The 15,673-nt window shown below is 40.1% G+C and overlaps 1 protein-coding gene across 3 annotated transcripts in view; it reads right to left on the bottom strand.

Moving 5' to 3' along the window:
- Window positions 1-15,673, bottom strand: part of gucy1a2 (guanylate cyclase 1, soluble, alpha 2) — a 216,851-nt gene that overhangs the window by 133,253 nt on the left and 67,925 nt on the right. For all 3 annotated transcript variants that reach the window (XR_007247831.1, XM_048533630.1, XM_048533629.2), the window contains exon 3: window positions 6,734-6,846. Coding sequence is in view for 2 of the 3 variants with exons in the window: in XM_048533630.1 (XP_048389587.1) it covers window positions 6,734-6,846 (113 nt within the window). In the remaining variant the exon portion in view is untranslated. The remainder of the gene's footprint in view (window positions 1-6,733; window positions 6,847-15,673) is intronic.

Here is a 15,673-nt window from a genome sequence, read left to right on the forward strand (position 1 = left end):
AGGGGAAGATAAAGACAAGAAAGGAGAAATTCAATTAGGATAACAGGAAATGAAATTGAAATTAACCTAAGATAGAAGACTAAAATTAGAAATACAAAGAGAAAGAGAAAAGGAGGAAGCATTAATAGCAGCTTAAAATGATGCAGTTGAAACAGGTAATGTCAGATGCTGATGCAGGCTCAGGTGAAGTTGTCATAATTTGAAGTTCAGTAAGGAGCAGATTGTTTGCACAGATCCAACCAAAACTTATGGAAAAGGTTATGGATGTTTTCTTTTTGTCATTGGAGAAATAGCTAGACAAAGGAATTGAACAGAAGAGGACTGGACATTGTTCATGCGGAATAAGATTAGATTAGTTTAGATAAAATGACAACTAAAGCACAGAATATTTATTCTTCACAACAAAAAGACAATTCTTGGAATTCTGACATTGCAAAGAAAACTATATTGTCTGCATATTGCTAGTGCCTGAAGCACACTGGGGAAGTTCCTGGAATGTAAGGAAATAACATGGGCAAAAGTATATTTATAGAATCCCTACAGTATGGAAGCAGGCCATTTAGCCCATCGAATCCACATCGATTGTCCAAAGAGCATCCCAACCAGACTCAGACTTCTCCCCATCCCTGTAATCCTGTATTTCCCAAGGGTAATGCACATAAGGTCTACAGGTCCCTGGACGCTATGGGCAATTTAGCATGGCCAATCTACCCAGCCCACACATCTTTGGCCTGAGGGAAGAAACCAGAGCATGCAGAGGCAGCTCACAGAAGTGCAGGGTGAGTGTGCAAACTCTGTATAGTCATCCGAGGGTGGAATCAAATGTAGGTCCTGAGCACTGTGCAGCTACAGTGCTAACCACTAAGCCAGCATGCCTTCCATTGGTTTTATATTGATTTTAAGCTATGAGCATTGACAGTGAATATGAGCATTTGAAGCTGAAACCATACTTGAAGCTCTTAGAAAAATTATTCACTTAAAAGATTTTTAAAATTTTCTTCAAGCCCTATTGAGGACTGAAGGATTGTAATTGCTGTACAGGCAGAAATTATGGCTGATGATTATGAACTAATCCATAAAACTAAACTTTTTTTCTGTGACCCTCATAAATTCTAACATTATAGAAAATGAAAGAATGAAAGGAAGAAAAGTACCAAGGTAAAATGGATATGTTCCAAGGTCCTGTCCTCAGATGAGAAGGGAAAATATTAAGGCTGCAGGGGAAAATTGAATGCCAAGGTTTTTTCCATTGTAACAAAGTGAGATACATTCATTTAGAATGTTGGAAGTTGAGGGATTATTGAAGCTGGCGACACTAATTCTAAAAAGAAAACTCAGAAGGGAAAGGTCACAAACTACAGCTAAGAGACTGGGGTAAATACTGCTGTATTGGCAGAGGAAGTACACAGAATAGATAATTGATATGAAGGGTTTTCGTATAAGAGGGAAGAGAAGTCCTTTTACATCAAAGGAAGCATCCAAGCAATTAAGAATAACTAAGGATATAGAGCCTATTAAATCTCTCTTGCTGGAGAAGGATTTAATCTTCCTAGAGTTCAATGAAAGCTAAAATGTTAGTAAATGAGCTAGGCAGTTCCATTGTACAAAGTCCAATTGCAAAGTGACTTATTGTCTGGACTAGTGGTAGTCGGGGTAATTGCGAAAATACCTGCAGAGGATTTGATTTACTCTTGGGGAATGATTTAGCAAGAGTGATTGTCATAGTTTCATCTACAATCACAAAATCTAGTTGAGCTAAAGAGACAGAACAGTCACGTGAACAGGTTCTGGATCTATTTCCATCACGTGTAGTGATCATAGCAATGGCTAAACAATGTGTATCACCAGAAGTCAGTAATACCATGAGTAGATGTTAAGGTTCCCAAAAGTCTCTTTAAGCACAAAAGATAATTCAAAATAAGTGTTTGACATAACTTCATTAACTGAGATTGAGGAAGCAGATCCAGGGTTACTTAAGTTAGCAAAGACAGCTCACATTGAAGCTGATGCTGAAGGAGTTCCATAGAATTATTCACAACAGAATTCTGATGAGGAAATGGAGGTATCCTCACAGACCTGTGAACGAAGAGTGGATACTTGTTCATAAATTAATGGTACTGCCCAGGTATCATAAGGAGATATAGAGAGTGGCACATAGAGTCATAGATTCAGACAGCACAGTCATCGATCCAATCAGTTCATGCCAAACATAATCCCAAACTAACCCAGTGCCACCTGCTGGCGCCTGATCTACATCCATCCGAAACTTTTCAATTCATGTATCTAATCAAATGCCTTTTCAAGGTTGTAACTGTACTCACATCCACCACTTCCTCAGATAGTTCATCCCACACGTGAAACACACTCTGTGTAAAAAATTTGCCTCTCATGTCTTTTTTAAATCTTTCTCCTCTTACCTTAAAATATGCCCCCTAGCCTTCAAATTCCCTATCCTAGGGAAAAGTCAAATACCATTAACTCTATCTATACCTCTCATTATTTTATAAACTTCAGGTCGCCTCTCAACCTCCTATGCTCCAGTGAAAACCGTCCAAGCCTATCCAGCCTTTCTTTATACCTCAAACCTTCCAACCCAGCAACATCCTGATTCATCTCTTCTGAATCCTCTCCAGCTTAATGGCATCCTTCCTACAACTGGATGACCAGAACTGTTCAGAGTATTCCAGAAGAGGCCTCACCAATGTCCTGTACAACTTCAACATAACTTCCCAATTCCTATACTCAAACGAGTGAGCAATGAAGATAAGCATGCCAATTGCCTTTTTAACCATCCTGTCTATATGTGACGCAAACTTCAAAGAATTATTTACTTGCACCACTAGGTCCTTCAGTTCTACAATACTACTCAAGTCCCTACCACTAATTTTTAAGCCCTACCCTTGTCTGTTGTCTCAAAATGCAAAACCTCAGATTTATCCAGATTGAACTCCATCTGACATTTTTCAACCCATTGACCCATTTGATCAAGATCCCTTTGTAATCTCAGAAAAACCTTACTCACTGTACACTTTGGCCACCAATTTTAGGTGTCGCCATAAACTTATTAACCATGCCTTCTATACTCTCATCCAAATCATTTATATAAATGACAAACAGAAGATGACCTAACCTCAATAGAACAATGCTGGTCACAGGCCTCCAGTTCAAAAAGCAACTCTCCGCTATTACTCAGAAATAATGGGAACTGCAGATGCTGGAGAATCCAAGATAACAAAGTGTGAAGCTGGATGTCACATGGGATTCAGGGGAGCTTGCCAATTGAATACATAACTGGCTTAAATGGTAGGAGACAGAGAGTAATAGTGGAGATAACAAAATGTGAAGCTGGATGAACATAGCAGGCCAAGCAGCATTTCATGATGAAGAGTCTAGGCCCGAAACATCAGCTTTTGTGCTCCTGAGGTGCTGCTTGGCCTGCTGTGTTCATCCAGCTTCACACTGTTATCTCCGCTATTACTCTCCAATTATGTATTCAATTGGCAAGCTCCCCCTGAATCCCATGTGACTCAACTTTACTAATTAGTCTACCATGCAGAACCTTGTCAAGGGCTTTACTAAAGCCAAATAAACATAGCCATCATCAATCTTTTAGGTAACTTCCTCAAAAAGACACAAGCAAGTTTGTGAGACATGATTTTCCTCACACAAAATCATGCTATCAGTAGTCAATTCTTGCCTCTCTAAATGTCCATAAATCCTGTCTAATATAATCACCTCCAACAATTTATCTACAACCGAAGTCAGACTCACAGGCCTATAGTTCGCCAATTTCTCCTTACAGCCTTTCTTAAACGAAGGTACAACATTAGCCACCCTCCTGTAATGAGGCACCTCAACCGTAGTTGTAGATGATACAAATATTTCTGCAAGGAGTCTCATAATTTGCTCCCTTACTTGCCACGACAGTCTGGGACCATTCGATCAGGTCCCAGAGATTTATCCATCTTTATATTCTTTACAACCACCAGAACTTCCTCTTCAATAATGTGAACTGTTTTTAAAGCATCAAAGTTTATTTCTCTGCATTCTGTAGACACTATTTCTTTCTCCACAGTTAAAATTGCCATGAAATAGTCATTTAGTGTCTCACCCATTCCTGGGATCCAACACAAAGGCAACCTCCTTGATCTTTAAGAGGACCTACCCTCTCTCTACTTACCCTCTTGCTCTTAAAGTATTTGTAGAATCTCGCTGGATTATTGTCAACCTTATCTGCCAATGCTATCTCACATTCCCTCTTTTGCATTCATGATTTCTCTCTTAAGAATGCCCATACACTCTTTATATTGATTAAAAGATTCAATTGAACCGAGCTGTCTATATCCAAAAGATTTGTTTTTATTCTTCAATACCCCTATTGTCCATTGTTACTTGATCTTATCATCTCTACCCTTCAGTCTAACAGGAGTATAATGGCTTTAAATTCTTGTCATCACACCCTTGAATACTTCCCACTTGTCAGATATCCTTTTACCTGCAAATAGTCAACTCCATTCAACTTTTGGAAGTTCTTGTCTCATACCATTAAAATTTGCCTTACTCTAATTAAAAACTTTAACTTTTATGGAAGGCTTATCCTTTTCCATAATCATTTTAAAATTAATAGAATTATGATCGCTAGACCCAAAGGGTTCCTTCACTTTTACTCCAGTCACCTGCCCAGCCTTATTGCCCAAAAGAACATCTAATTTTGCTTCTTCTCTAGAAACAGCATTTACATATTGATAAAGAAAATTTTCTTTAACACATTTGACAAATTCTGCACCATCCTAAACTTCGATACCATAGTAAACCAGTCAATGTTTGGAAAATTAAAATCCCCCATTATTACAACTTTATTATGCTTTCATATATCTGAGATCTCCTTATATATTTGTTTCTCAAATTCCCTATTACTATTGGGTTGGGGAGTGGGTTATAGTACAATCCCATGAAAGTGATCTTTTCTTCTTATATGCAATTTATACCAATATATTTTCACTGGATGACTTTTCCAAAATATCTTCCCTAGTTATAGCTGTAATGTATTCTTGAATCAAAAATGCCATCCCCCTCCTTTTTTGTCTCTTTTTCTACTCTTCCTATAGCATCTAAAATCTGGAACATTGAGCTGACAGTCTTTCCTTACCTCAGCCAAGTTTCTGTAATACCTATGATGTTCCAATTCTGTGTTCTTAAACATGCCCCAAGTTCATCAGCCTTACCTGTAAGAACCCTTGCATTGATATAAATGCAGTTTAGTTCTTCAGAGTTACTACATACTCTGAGTCTCTCTTGTTTTTCTCTACTAATTGATGTGCTCTCTTCACATTCAGAGCCCTCCCCATCAATCCTTCTGTTTACACTGTTACTTAGAATTCCTCCACTTCCCCTCTTTATCAGTACAAAGTCTCCCTTAATGGAATGAGAAAATCTCCCCTGGATAATGGTCCCTTTCCAGTTTAGGTTAGACACACCATTTTTGAAGAGATCTTTTCTATCCCAAAAGACATTCCAATTGACCAAAAAACTTGAATCCCTGAACAATAGACCAGATCTTCAGCCATTGATTTATCTCCTTTAACCTTTTGTTGCTTCCCTTGTTTGACTTTCGCATTGGGATATACCTGAAATTTCCACTTTTATGGTTCTATTTTTTAACCTTCTACCTAACCTCTTAAATTCAATCTGTACTGTTTTAATATTTTCCCTAAAAATGTCATTCCTACCAACGTGTACAATAACTTCTGATTTCTCAAACTCAGCTTTAACAATATGATGGAATCATTTAGAGAATTCCTTAATCCTAGCACCAGGAAAGCAACAAACCATCCTAAATTTACACTCACTGCCTCAGAATCTCCTGTCTATGCCCCGGCCGGGGTGTCCCCTATAACAGTAATTCTATCAAATCTTGTCAATCACTGCCTAACGTAAGAATCAGTCCAAGCTTCCAATAGGTGACTTCTTCTTATGGCAGGTCACATAGGAATACAGGAAACACAGGCATTGATAAAAAAGTATTTTACATGGCTGAGGCTTCATAACGACACAGTTCTGTTAAACATATCATAGATGTCAGGTAGTTGGAAAACCTCAACAGCACCACTGGTACACCTACCAGTTTTTGAAGAGCCATTTAGTTGTTTCGTTTTAGCAGATTGTGTAGGAAAATTACAAAAAAAAGGCAGCTCAAGTCAGATGGTATATGAGATTTTCATAGCCCAATCATCACTATCATTGCATGTGATCTAGCATGAGCAGGTCTTTTAAAAGGTGTGTTGCTCCCCTGACTAAGAGGCATAACACAACAAATACCTTTTAAGAATATTTAGTTGGTCTACAAGTTCAATAGGTTCTTAAGAGGTCCTTACCGTATTTGCCAGTTTTCCAATTACTGAACATGTACTTCATTGAATTTTAGAAAGCAGATCATCTTTAAAAAGAATTGAAGTACATGGAGAGCAACAGAGTCAGAAATTACAATTTGAATTAGGAGCCATTTCAAAGGTATAAAATAAGGAAGTAGTTCTGAGTAATAAATCACCATCAAATCTATATTCTACAAAGCTGCAAATAAAATTCTTCAACTGGAATATTTACAAACAGAAATTTCAATCCCTGTATTGAATAGAATCAAAATGGCACCCATGCAATTTCTGACCTACAGGAATCCTTTCCAAGCTAAAACAGTCTCTTTAAGTTGACATATAACATAACAAAACAACTTTACCAAGAACATTTGCTGAGGATTGTAATATTCCTGAGACATCTTCCAGCTCATCTTTGACAGAGTGATCTGCAAAGAGACATCTGTTGGACACTTGGGGATCTCTTTTTAATTCCCTGCAATTGAAACAAAACATTCAATTAAACACTCAGATTAATGAATAAAGTCAGAGTTAAACACTTAAAGAAGAATACCTTGAGTTTGACCAAGCTTGACCCACAATATTACAGGTTAGAGCTTCAAAGTTAATTGGGTATGCACTTTTTCCACACTTCATCCTAGGTTTATTACTTAAGGTTACTAACGTTAAAATGCATAAATAAACCAGATACTCACACTTTAAACAGTAAAGGTGATGGCACCAGAAAGAAAAAATGTAAAAGCTAGTAAAACTGGGAAATGACAGTACTGGTCTAAAGTAGATTTCCATATCAAGACATACAAGAGGAGTTTGGTTCAGTTCTGTCATATCCAAGTTTTACTGATTTGTTTCCTTTTTTCACAACTGATGTACATAACAAGCAGGAATGAAGTGAATAGTTCACCAGGGCATCAAAATTTTGGCTAGGCAATGCAACTAAACTAATCCAAGTATTACTCCAAATGATTAAAGGCCCCTCTCTATAAAAGGCTATTGTTATATGGCACAATTACTTTATCCTTCAACAGAGACATAATGCTGCTTTACAGTCATGGCGCACAGTGCCCCCAGCAGATTAGAAATTCCACTAAAGTATTGAATTTGTGTCCTTGCATTCACGTAATATTAACTCAATGCCCGAAAGTACACGCAGTGTTGAAAGAGAAATGTTCCTGATAGTGTTGCACCATAGAAGTGTCTGCAGAAAATTGTCTCCTTTACTTGGATAATTTCACATTTCTTTTTTGTGATGTGAAATTCACAAAAACATCCCATTATTTGTGAAAGTGTGAAGAAATGATATTCAACTTAAGATATAGCACCTAATTCTGCAATGCCACATTTTTAAAATCTATTCATTTTTGTGGGATGTGAGCATTGCTGGCTGGCCAGCACTTCTTGCCCATCCCTAGGTCCCCTTGAGAAGGTGGTGGTGAATTGCCTTCTTGAACCACTGCAGTCCACCTGCTGCGGGTTGACGCACAAAACAATTAGGAACAGAATTTCAGGATTTTGACTCAGCAACAGTGAAGGAACAGGGATATATTTCCAAGTCAGGATGGTGAGTGGCTTGCAGGGGAACTTGAAGGTGGTAATGTTCACATATTTCTCCTAAGATGGAGATTGTCATGGATTTGGAAGGTACTGTCCCAAGGATCTTTGGTGAATTTCTGCACTGCATCTTGTAGATAGTACAGACTGCTGCTGCTGACTATCAATGGTGGAGAGAGTAGATGTTTGAGGATGTAATGCCAATCAAGCTGGCTGCTTTGTCCTGGATGATGTCAAGCTTCTTGAATTTGTTGGGGCTGAACTCAACCAGGCAAGTAGGGAGTATTTCATCACATTCCTGAGTGTGCTCTGTAGGTAATGGACCAGCTTTGGGGAGTCAGGAGGTGTGTTACTCTCTGCAATAATCCTAGCCTCAGACCTGCTGTTGTAGCCACTGTGCTTACGTGGTGAATCCATTTGAGTTTCTGGTCAACGATAAACCCCAGGATATTGATAGTGGGGGTTTCAGTGATGGTAACACCATTGAACGTCAAGGGATAGTGATTAGATAGTTTCTTATTTCTGACAGTCATAGCCTCGCATTTGTGTGGTATGAAGGTCACTTGCCACTTTGTCAGCCCAAGCCCGAATATTGTCCAGATCTTGTTGCATGTGGGCATGGACTGCTTCAGTATCTGGGGAGTCATGAATAGCGCAGAATATTGTGCAATCATTGGCAAACATCCCCACTGCTGACCTTATGATGGAGGGAAGGTCATTTATGAAGCAGCTGAAGATGGTTGGTCCTAGGACACTACCCTGAAGAACTCCTGCAGAGATGTCCTGGAGCTGAGATGACTGACCTCCAACAACAACAACCATCTTCCTATGAGTCAGTTATGACTCCAACCACCAGAGAGTTTGTCCCCAGATTCCCATTGATTCCAGTTTTGCTGGGGCTCCTTGATGCCACACTCAGTTGAATGCAGCATTGATATCAAGGCTGTCACTCTCACCTCACCTCTGGATTTCAGCTCTTTTGTCCTTGTTTGACTAAGGCTGTAATGAAGTCAGGAGCTCCGTGGCCCTGGCCTGGCCAAATTAGGAGTCCAAGCCACACTATGAGGATGAAATGTTCCCAGTCTGGCGGGGATGTAGGAGTTGGGACCAGAATTCTGAGATCTTCATGGAGGCAGATTATTGCCAGGGCAGGCTAGCCACCTAACTGCGCTGGCCAATATGAATAATTAACTACCTATTTGTAGGAAGATTAGGTACATGGTTCTCCATTAAGGATCATACCTGGTGGGAGCCTGATAGCATCTGCTGGGCAGACAGTAAGGACAAGGATTGATCAGTGGGCCATAGTTCCAGCCAGAGGCTACTCTGTAGAATCATGTTCCTTCCCTAGGAATGGGCTGGCAACCATGGCCACTCTTTATTTAATTATATTCAAAACCTTTTCAGTGGAAATCTCATGATAGAGGCACCTCACAATAAAGGCACCTCATGTTCTCCATCCTGCAGAGGAAACACCAATTCGTGTTGCTGGAGCTTCCATCCTTCCAAGTTGGAACCTTCTGTCACATAGAGGTTCGAACGGCTTTGGAAAAGTACAGCAAAATTAAGTTATTAGAAAAATGTGAAGACATTGAGTTGAGGAGGCAGTGGTTTTAAGGATATAAATTTGAATTAGGGAAAGATAGTAGGGAGTAGTAGTCAGTGGTTGTGTTATTTGAAGGGAGGCAAGTGATATTAGACCGAGGTTGGTATATAGGTCAATAGCCCTTTTAGACAACCTAGACATGAGTGCATAGCAGGCAATTTCAAATTTAAAGATTTGAGGTAATTTGTGATCTGTGTGAAATTTAACACGCTATCATTTTTTTATACATCATGTTTTCTTATTTCACTGATTTGTAATTAAATAAAACTTCAATTAATGTTTCTCCACATATCATTTGTTAACTTTGGAAAATATCTTCCCAGGAAGAGAGAAGCATTTTGGTTTATGTGGAAGATGTGGTGTGCTTTCATCTGTTCCAATAAGATGCTTCTTCTAACTTTCAACGTTAGAATCCCAATTTACTCAGTCTTTCACCACAGGAAAACCCCTTCATCCCATCAGTCAAATAAACTTTTATTGCAATACCTTTAAAGGTAAATTTATCTATTCCTGGGAAGACACAGTTCAATTATGGTCTCATCAAAATTCTATAGTGTCGTAGCAAAATTTCCTTGTTCTTGTATTCGAGTCACATCGCAACAAAACTAAAGTGTCAGATGCCTTCAGGAAACTCGCCTGTATTACCCTTTGTCTTTCATGTAAGTCATTAATATAGATTGTAAATAGTTGAAGCCACAGCAGTGATCCATTTCTTAAAGGCTACCAATTTAAAAAGGCGCCATTTATCCGTACTCTTTTTTTATTTGTCTATTAACCAATAAAGTAAATGTCGGTCCCTGAGAGGACAGCGACAGGAAAAACTATCATGGGGAATGATGAATTGGCAGCGATATTGAACAAATGTTTTGTGTTTGCTTTCACAGAAGACAAATTACATAAAAGAGAGAGTAAACTGGCTATGATCTTCCAAAATTCTTAGATTCCACAGACAGTCCCAGTAGATTTGATGTCAGCAAAATTAACACTGCTTTGCTTGAAAAGGGGAGAAGGAGAGCTATAAAATACAGCCCAGCTTGCTTGACACCAATAATCAGGAAAGGCTGGAATCTATCATAAAGGAAGCCTTAACAACACAGTTAAATCATCGGGCTGAAATTTACGCCAAACAGTGGGGTAAGTGAGATGGAATCAGAAATGTGCAGGTCACTCAATCCCGGGTTTGGTGTTCCATCATGGTGAGCCAAGTGAGTCCTAGTCAGTTAGCAGTTGAACGGGAAGGCAGCCCTGAGTGAACAGGAGCTCCATGCCCAATTGGGCCTTTTGGGTAGAAGAAGGATTAGTCCATGAAATGAAGCCCTTAGTGGCAACTGCAGGAGAAGTCACTTATGTGAGGATAATTGTATTGAAAGATGACCATTTTTGCCATTGAAACATTGGAGCTGCAATGGGTAAGAGGATATTTTTCCATTTTGGTGCAATTATGCCAGCATTATCACAATCATGGTCTTAAGTGGAGGCAGTGGTGTTGTGGTCATGTCATTATTCTGGGAATCTACAGCTCCAGTCTAATGTTCTGTGAGCATGGTTTCAAATCCCACCGTGGCAGATGGTGAAATTTGAATTCAATAATATTTAGAATTATAGCTGGAACAATAATCTCGTATCAACTGTCAAGAAACACATCTGGTTCACTAATGTCCTTCAGATAAGTAAACCTGACTGTCCTTACCTGGTCTGGCCTACAGTCGATTCCCTGCGATGTGACTGACTTTTAACTTCCATCTGAAATGGCCTAGCAACTCCTTCAATTCATAGCAATTAGAAACGGGCTTGCCAGTCCCACATCCCGTGAATAAAGAGGAATATAAATTATCCTTGCCGAGAAAGAATAAATATTTGAGCCCAATCCCTTCTGAATAAGAAGTTTTCATAAAAAATACTCATCTACTACCCTTTAACTTTATCTCTCCACCAATTCTTGAGTCAACCAAATGATTTCCAGCATTAGCATATCTCTTGGCTGCCAGGAATAACGATGGCAGGATAATTAGACAGCACTAGACCAAGCTCCAACCCACAGTTTAATTACAATTCTCCGTGAATGCTTCTCCAGAACATAAGTAAATGGCAGCAGGTCATATCAAGGGATGACAAAGGGATACCTCTCAGCCAGATGAAGAGGCCTGGATGTGGGTAACAGAGGAGCTCAGCAGCCATGGGGTCATCTGGTTGAGGGCCATTAAGAGGCTGAATAGCTGAATAATCTTTTGGTAGTGGCAAGGAAAAATTTACAACCATTTTGAGAATATGACGATTTTGTGTACAACAAATGTCTGTGTCATGTGCAGATGGAAATATGAAGCAGACAAGCCAAACTGCATGATACTGCAAGATTTTGGAGCACCCTTGGGTGTATCTGAAGTTCAAGGCTTCTTAGTTTCTAAAAGATAATTGAGAAGTATTGGTCATTGAAAACAGGCATGTTGAGTACACAAATTAATGCCTTATTTAACAGAAGATTCAGGACATTCGCCCTGTTACATTACAGGAAAAGAGGCCATATAATCCTGGTTAGAAGTCAAGGATTGGATTAAGACTGCCATACCTGGTCATTTTAACTCTTTCAGAGCAGGCTTGCACTTTACCAGCAGCCAACTGTTTGTGCACGCATAGGGTGGCCACTAAAACAATTGGAACTAATTTCTGCAGCCGGCATTTCACAGAGGGATATAAATGTCTCCCTGGAATGATGTCTGTGAAGATACCAACTTGGCTAACATCTGCAGGTAGGTCACCATGGGGAGAATGGTGTCTTCTCCTACATTTGCCAGCCTGCTATTATCATTTCTCCTCCATTAGGGCCTTGCATAGCTGTAGGTCCCTTAAATTCCTGACCAGTGGTTGCAACTTTTCATGGATAGCTGCCTTCCTCTGTCTCCTTCTCTCTAGGATAAGCCTCTGACTGAGTGAGCAAGCATTATGGGGAAGAACAAGTTCCTGATCCCATAGTGGAGTGCTCAAACTTCACTACAACACTGTCTTTTCCTTCTCAATCTCTGTTCATGGCTGGTTCAAAACAATTAAATGAAGTGAAAATACTGACAAATGTTACCACCTTCACCAGCAGAAACTGCTGCTAAATGTAGCCATAGACCTACTGACGGCCTCCACCACATCCTCATATCTATTATGACTCACTCTCAAGCATGCTTTTGCTAGATGCATAGGAAACAACAGAGTGGAACACATAATATTAGAGCCAATTGCATCAATAACAAGCTTGAATTGTTTTTTAATTAGTTTTTTTTAAAATGGTAGGCAGACATCAGATGTTGCTACCACACAGTCCTTATGTTCTTGGAGACCTGCCTACCTGACACCATCACTTCAAAAATATTCATCCAAGCAGCATGCCGTATTTTGGAATGTAAAATTGTATGATTAGACAAGGTCACCATAGCTTTATGAAAGCAAACAATAAGGATGACATCTGGTATGATCGCCATTAATGTAAGGTGATTGGAATGGGAGAATGAAGAACTATAGTTGTATAGAAACTTCATAAGATCATACCTGGCATACTGTTCAGTTTGAGTGTTCATATCAAAGAAAGTATATATTTGCCTCAGACATGGCACAGTGAAGGTTCTTTAGACTGTTTCATGTGATTACAGGGTTATCATATGATGCAAGGCTGGGTAAATTAGAATTATGCACTCTGACATAGATGAAAGGGGATGTCTTACCTGGTGGAGGAATCTACATGATAGTGTACATTCTCAGGATAATTGGCTAATAATTTAGAACATAGATGAGGAAATATTTCTTGAGTAAGAGCTATGAGAATGGGAATGATCTAATACATAGGAATACAGATTCTCTGGGTTTGTGCGTTCACATTCTCCGAGAATAAAAGGATAAAGTGGGCAAATGGGAAAATGGAGTTTAGAATGTGGATCAACACAATTATGCTGTACGGTGAAGCAGGCTTGAGAGAAATGGGGGTGGGGAAATTAGGTCTGGTTTTGGGTAACTGGGGCATGTCCAAAAGTGGGTGTAGTGTCTGGTCTAGTGGCAGGCTCTGGGATGGAGGCCAAGTCCAGTGGTAGGGGGCTGAGAGTTAGCCCCAGTGAGAAGAATCAAGTGTTAGGTCAGGATCAGGAGGGACTTGGGGATCTGAAGGGAGATTAAGCTGTGCGTATGTAAGGTACATTTTGGGGTAGGTCAGTATACTCGTTACACAGGAGTTATGACAAGTATATAAAAAGCTAACTTTTCCCAACTAATGAATTGCTCAACTTCAGTGGAACCTTCCAAGTCTCTCATTCAAATAGATACTTTTGAAGTTTTCAATGTGTTGAGGACTTGTAAAGGGGTAGCTTCAATCTTCCAGGTGATTTTTTTCAGAGTCTGCTACAGATAGGATTCTACTGGGTCCTCACACAGCTGTGCTTCCAGAATGAGTATGTGCCATTGAAAAATCCAGGCCATTATTTTGCTCTAGACTTTACCTAACAGAATGGTTAACTCCACGCAACCTATTATGTGACACAAATATAAATTGGCTCTCAGATTTTAAAGTGTGACATGTCTTGAAACAAAAAAAATTTATATACAAACAGATTGAGCATAATCTTAGATCGTAGGAACTACAGGTGCTGGAAAATCTGAGATAACAAGGTGTAGAGCTGGATGAACACAGCAGGCCAAGCAGCATCATAGGAGCAGGAGAGCTGATGTTTCGGGCCTAGACCCCAAAACACCAGCTTTCCTGCTCCTATGATGCTTCTTGACCTGCTGTGTTCATCCAGCTCTACACCTTGTTATCTCAGATTCTCCAGCACCTGCAGTTCCTACTACCTCTGAAACAATTTTAACACCACTGCGAAGCCTCCTCTAAGAATGCCTACCCTGAAGAAGTTACCCTCCTCCCTCCGGAAAAACCTCAGTGGATCTCTCTCCCACTGCAACCCTCTCGTAATCTCAAAGAACAAAGAAAAGAACAAAGAAAATTACAGCACAGGAACAGGCCCTTCAGCCCTCCAAGCCTGCGCAGATCGAGATGCTCTGTCTATACCTGTCATCTATTTTCTAAGGGTCTGCATCCCTTTGTTCCCTGCCCATCCATGTACCTGTCCAGATACATCTTAAAAGATACCATCATGTCTGTGTCTACCACCTCCGCTGGCAACGAGTTCCAGGCACACACCACACTCTGCGTAAAGAACTTTCCATACTCACTCTCTCTTAAACTTTCCTCCTCTCACTTTGAACTCATGACCCCTAGTAATTGAGTCCCCCACTCTGGGAAAAAGCTTCTTGCCAACCATCTTGTCTATACCCCTCATGATTTTGTCGACCTCAATCAGGTCCCCCCTCAATCTCCGCCTTTCTAATGAAAATAATCCTAATCTACTCAACCTTTTATCATGCTAGTGCCCTCCATATCAGGCAACATCCTGGTGAACCTCCTCTGCACCCTCTCCAAAGCATCCACATCTTTTTTGAAATGTGGCGACTAGAACTGTACACAGTACTCTAAATGTGGCCAAACCAAAGTCTTATACAACCGCAACATGACCTGCCAACTCTTGTACTCAATACCCCGTCCAATGAAGGAAAGCATGCCATATGCCTTCTTGACCACTCTATTGTCCTGCGATGCCACCTTCAGGGAACAATGGACCTGAACACCCAGATCTCTCTGTTCATCAATTTTCCCCAGGACTTTTCCATTTACTGTATAGTTCGCTCTTGAATTAGATCTTCCAAAATGCATCACCTCACATTTGCCCGGATTGAACTCCATCTGCCATTTATCTGCCCAACTCTCCAGTCTATCTATATTCAGCTGTAATTTCTGACAGTCCCCTTCACCATCTGCTACTCCACCAATCTTAGTGTCATCTGCAAACTTGCTAATCAGACCATCCATACCTTCCTCCAGATCATCTACATATATCACAAACAACAGTGGTCCCAGCACAGATCCCTGTGAAACACCACTGGTCACAGGTCTCCAATTTGAGAAATCCCCTTCCACTACTTCTCTCTGCCCCCTGTTGCCTAGCCAGTTTTTTATCCGTCTAGCTACCACACCCTGGGCCCAATGCGACTTCACTTTCTTCATCAGCCTGCCATGGGGAACCTTATCAAAAGCCTTACTGAAGTCCATTTATACGAC

The sequence above is a fragment of the Stegostoma tigrinum genome, chromosome 6 (genome assembly GCF_030684315.1).
Source record: "Stegostoma tigrinum isolate sSteTig4 chromosome 6, sSteTig4.hap1, whole genome shotgun sequence".
Lineage (NCBI taxonomy): Eukaryota > Metazoa > Chordata > Chondrichthyes > Orectolobiformes > Stegostomatidae > Stegostoma > Stegostoma tigrinum.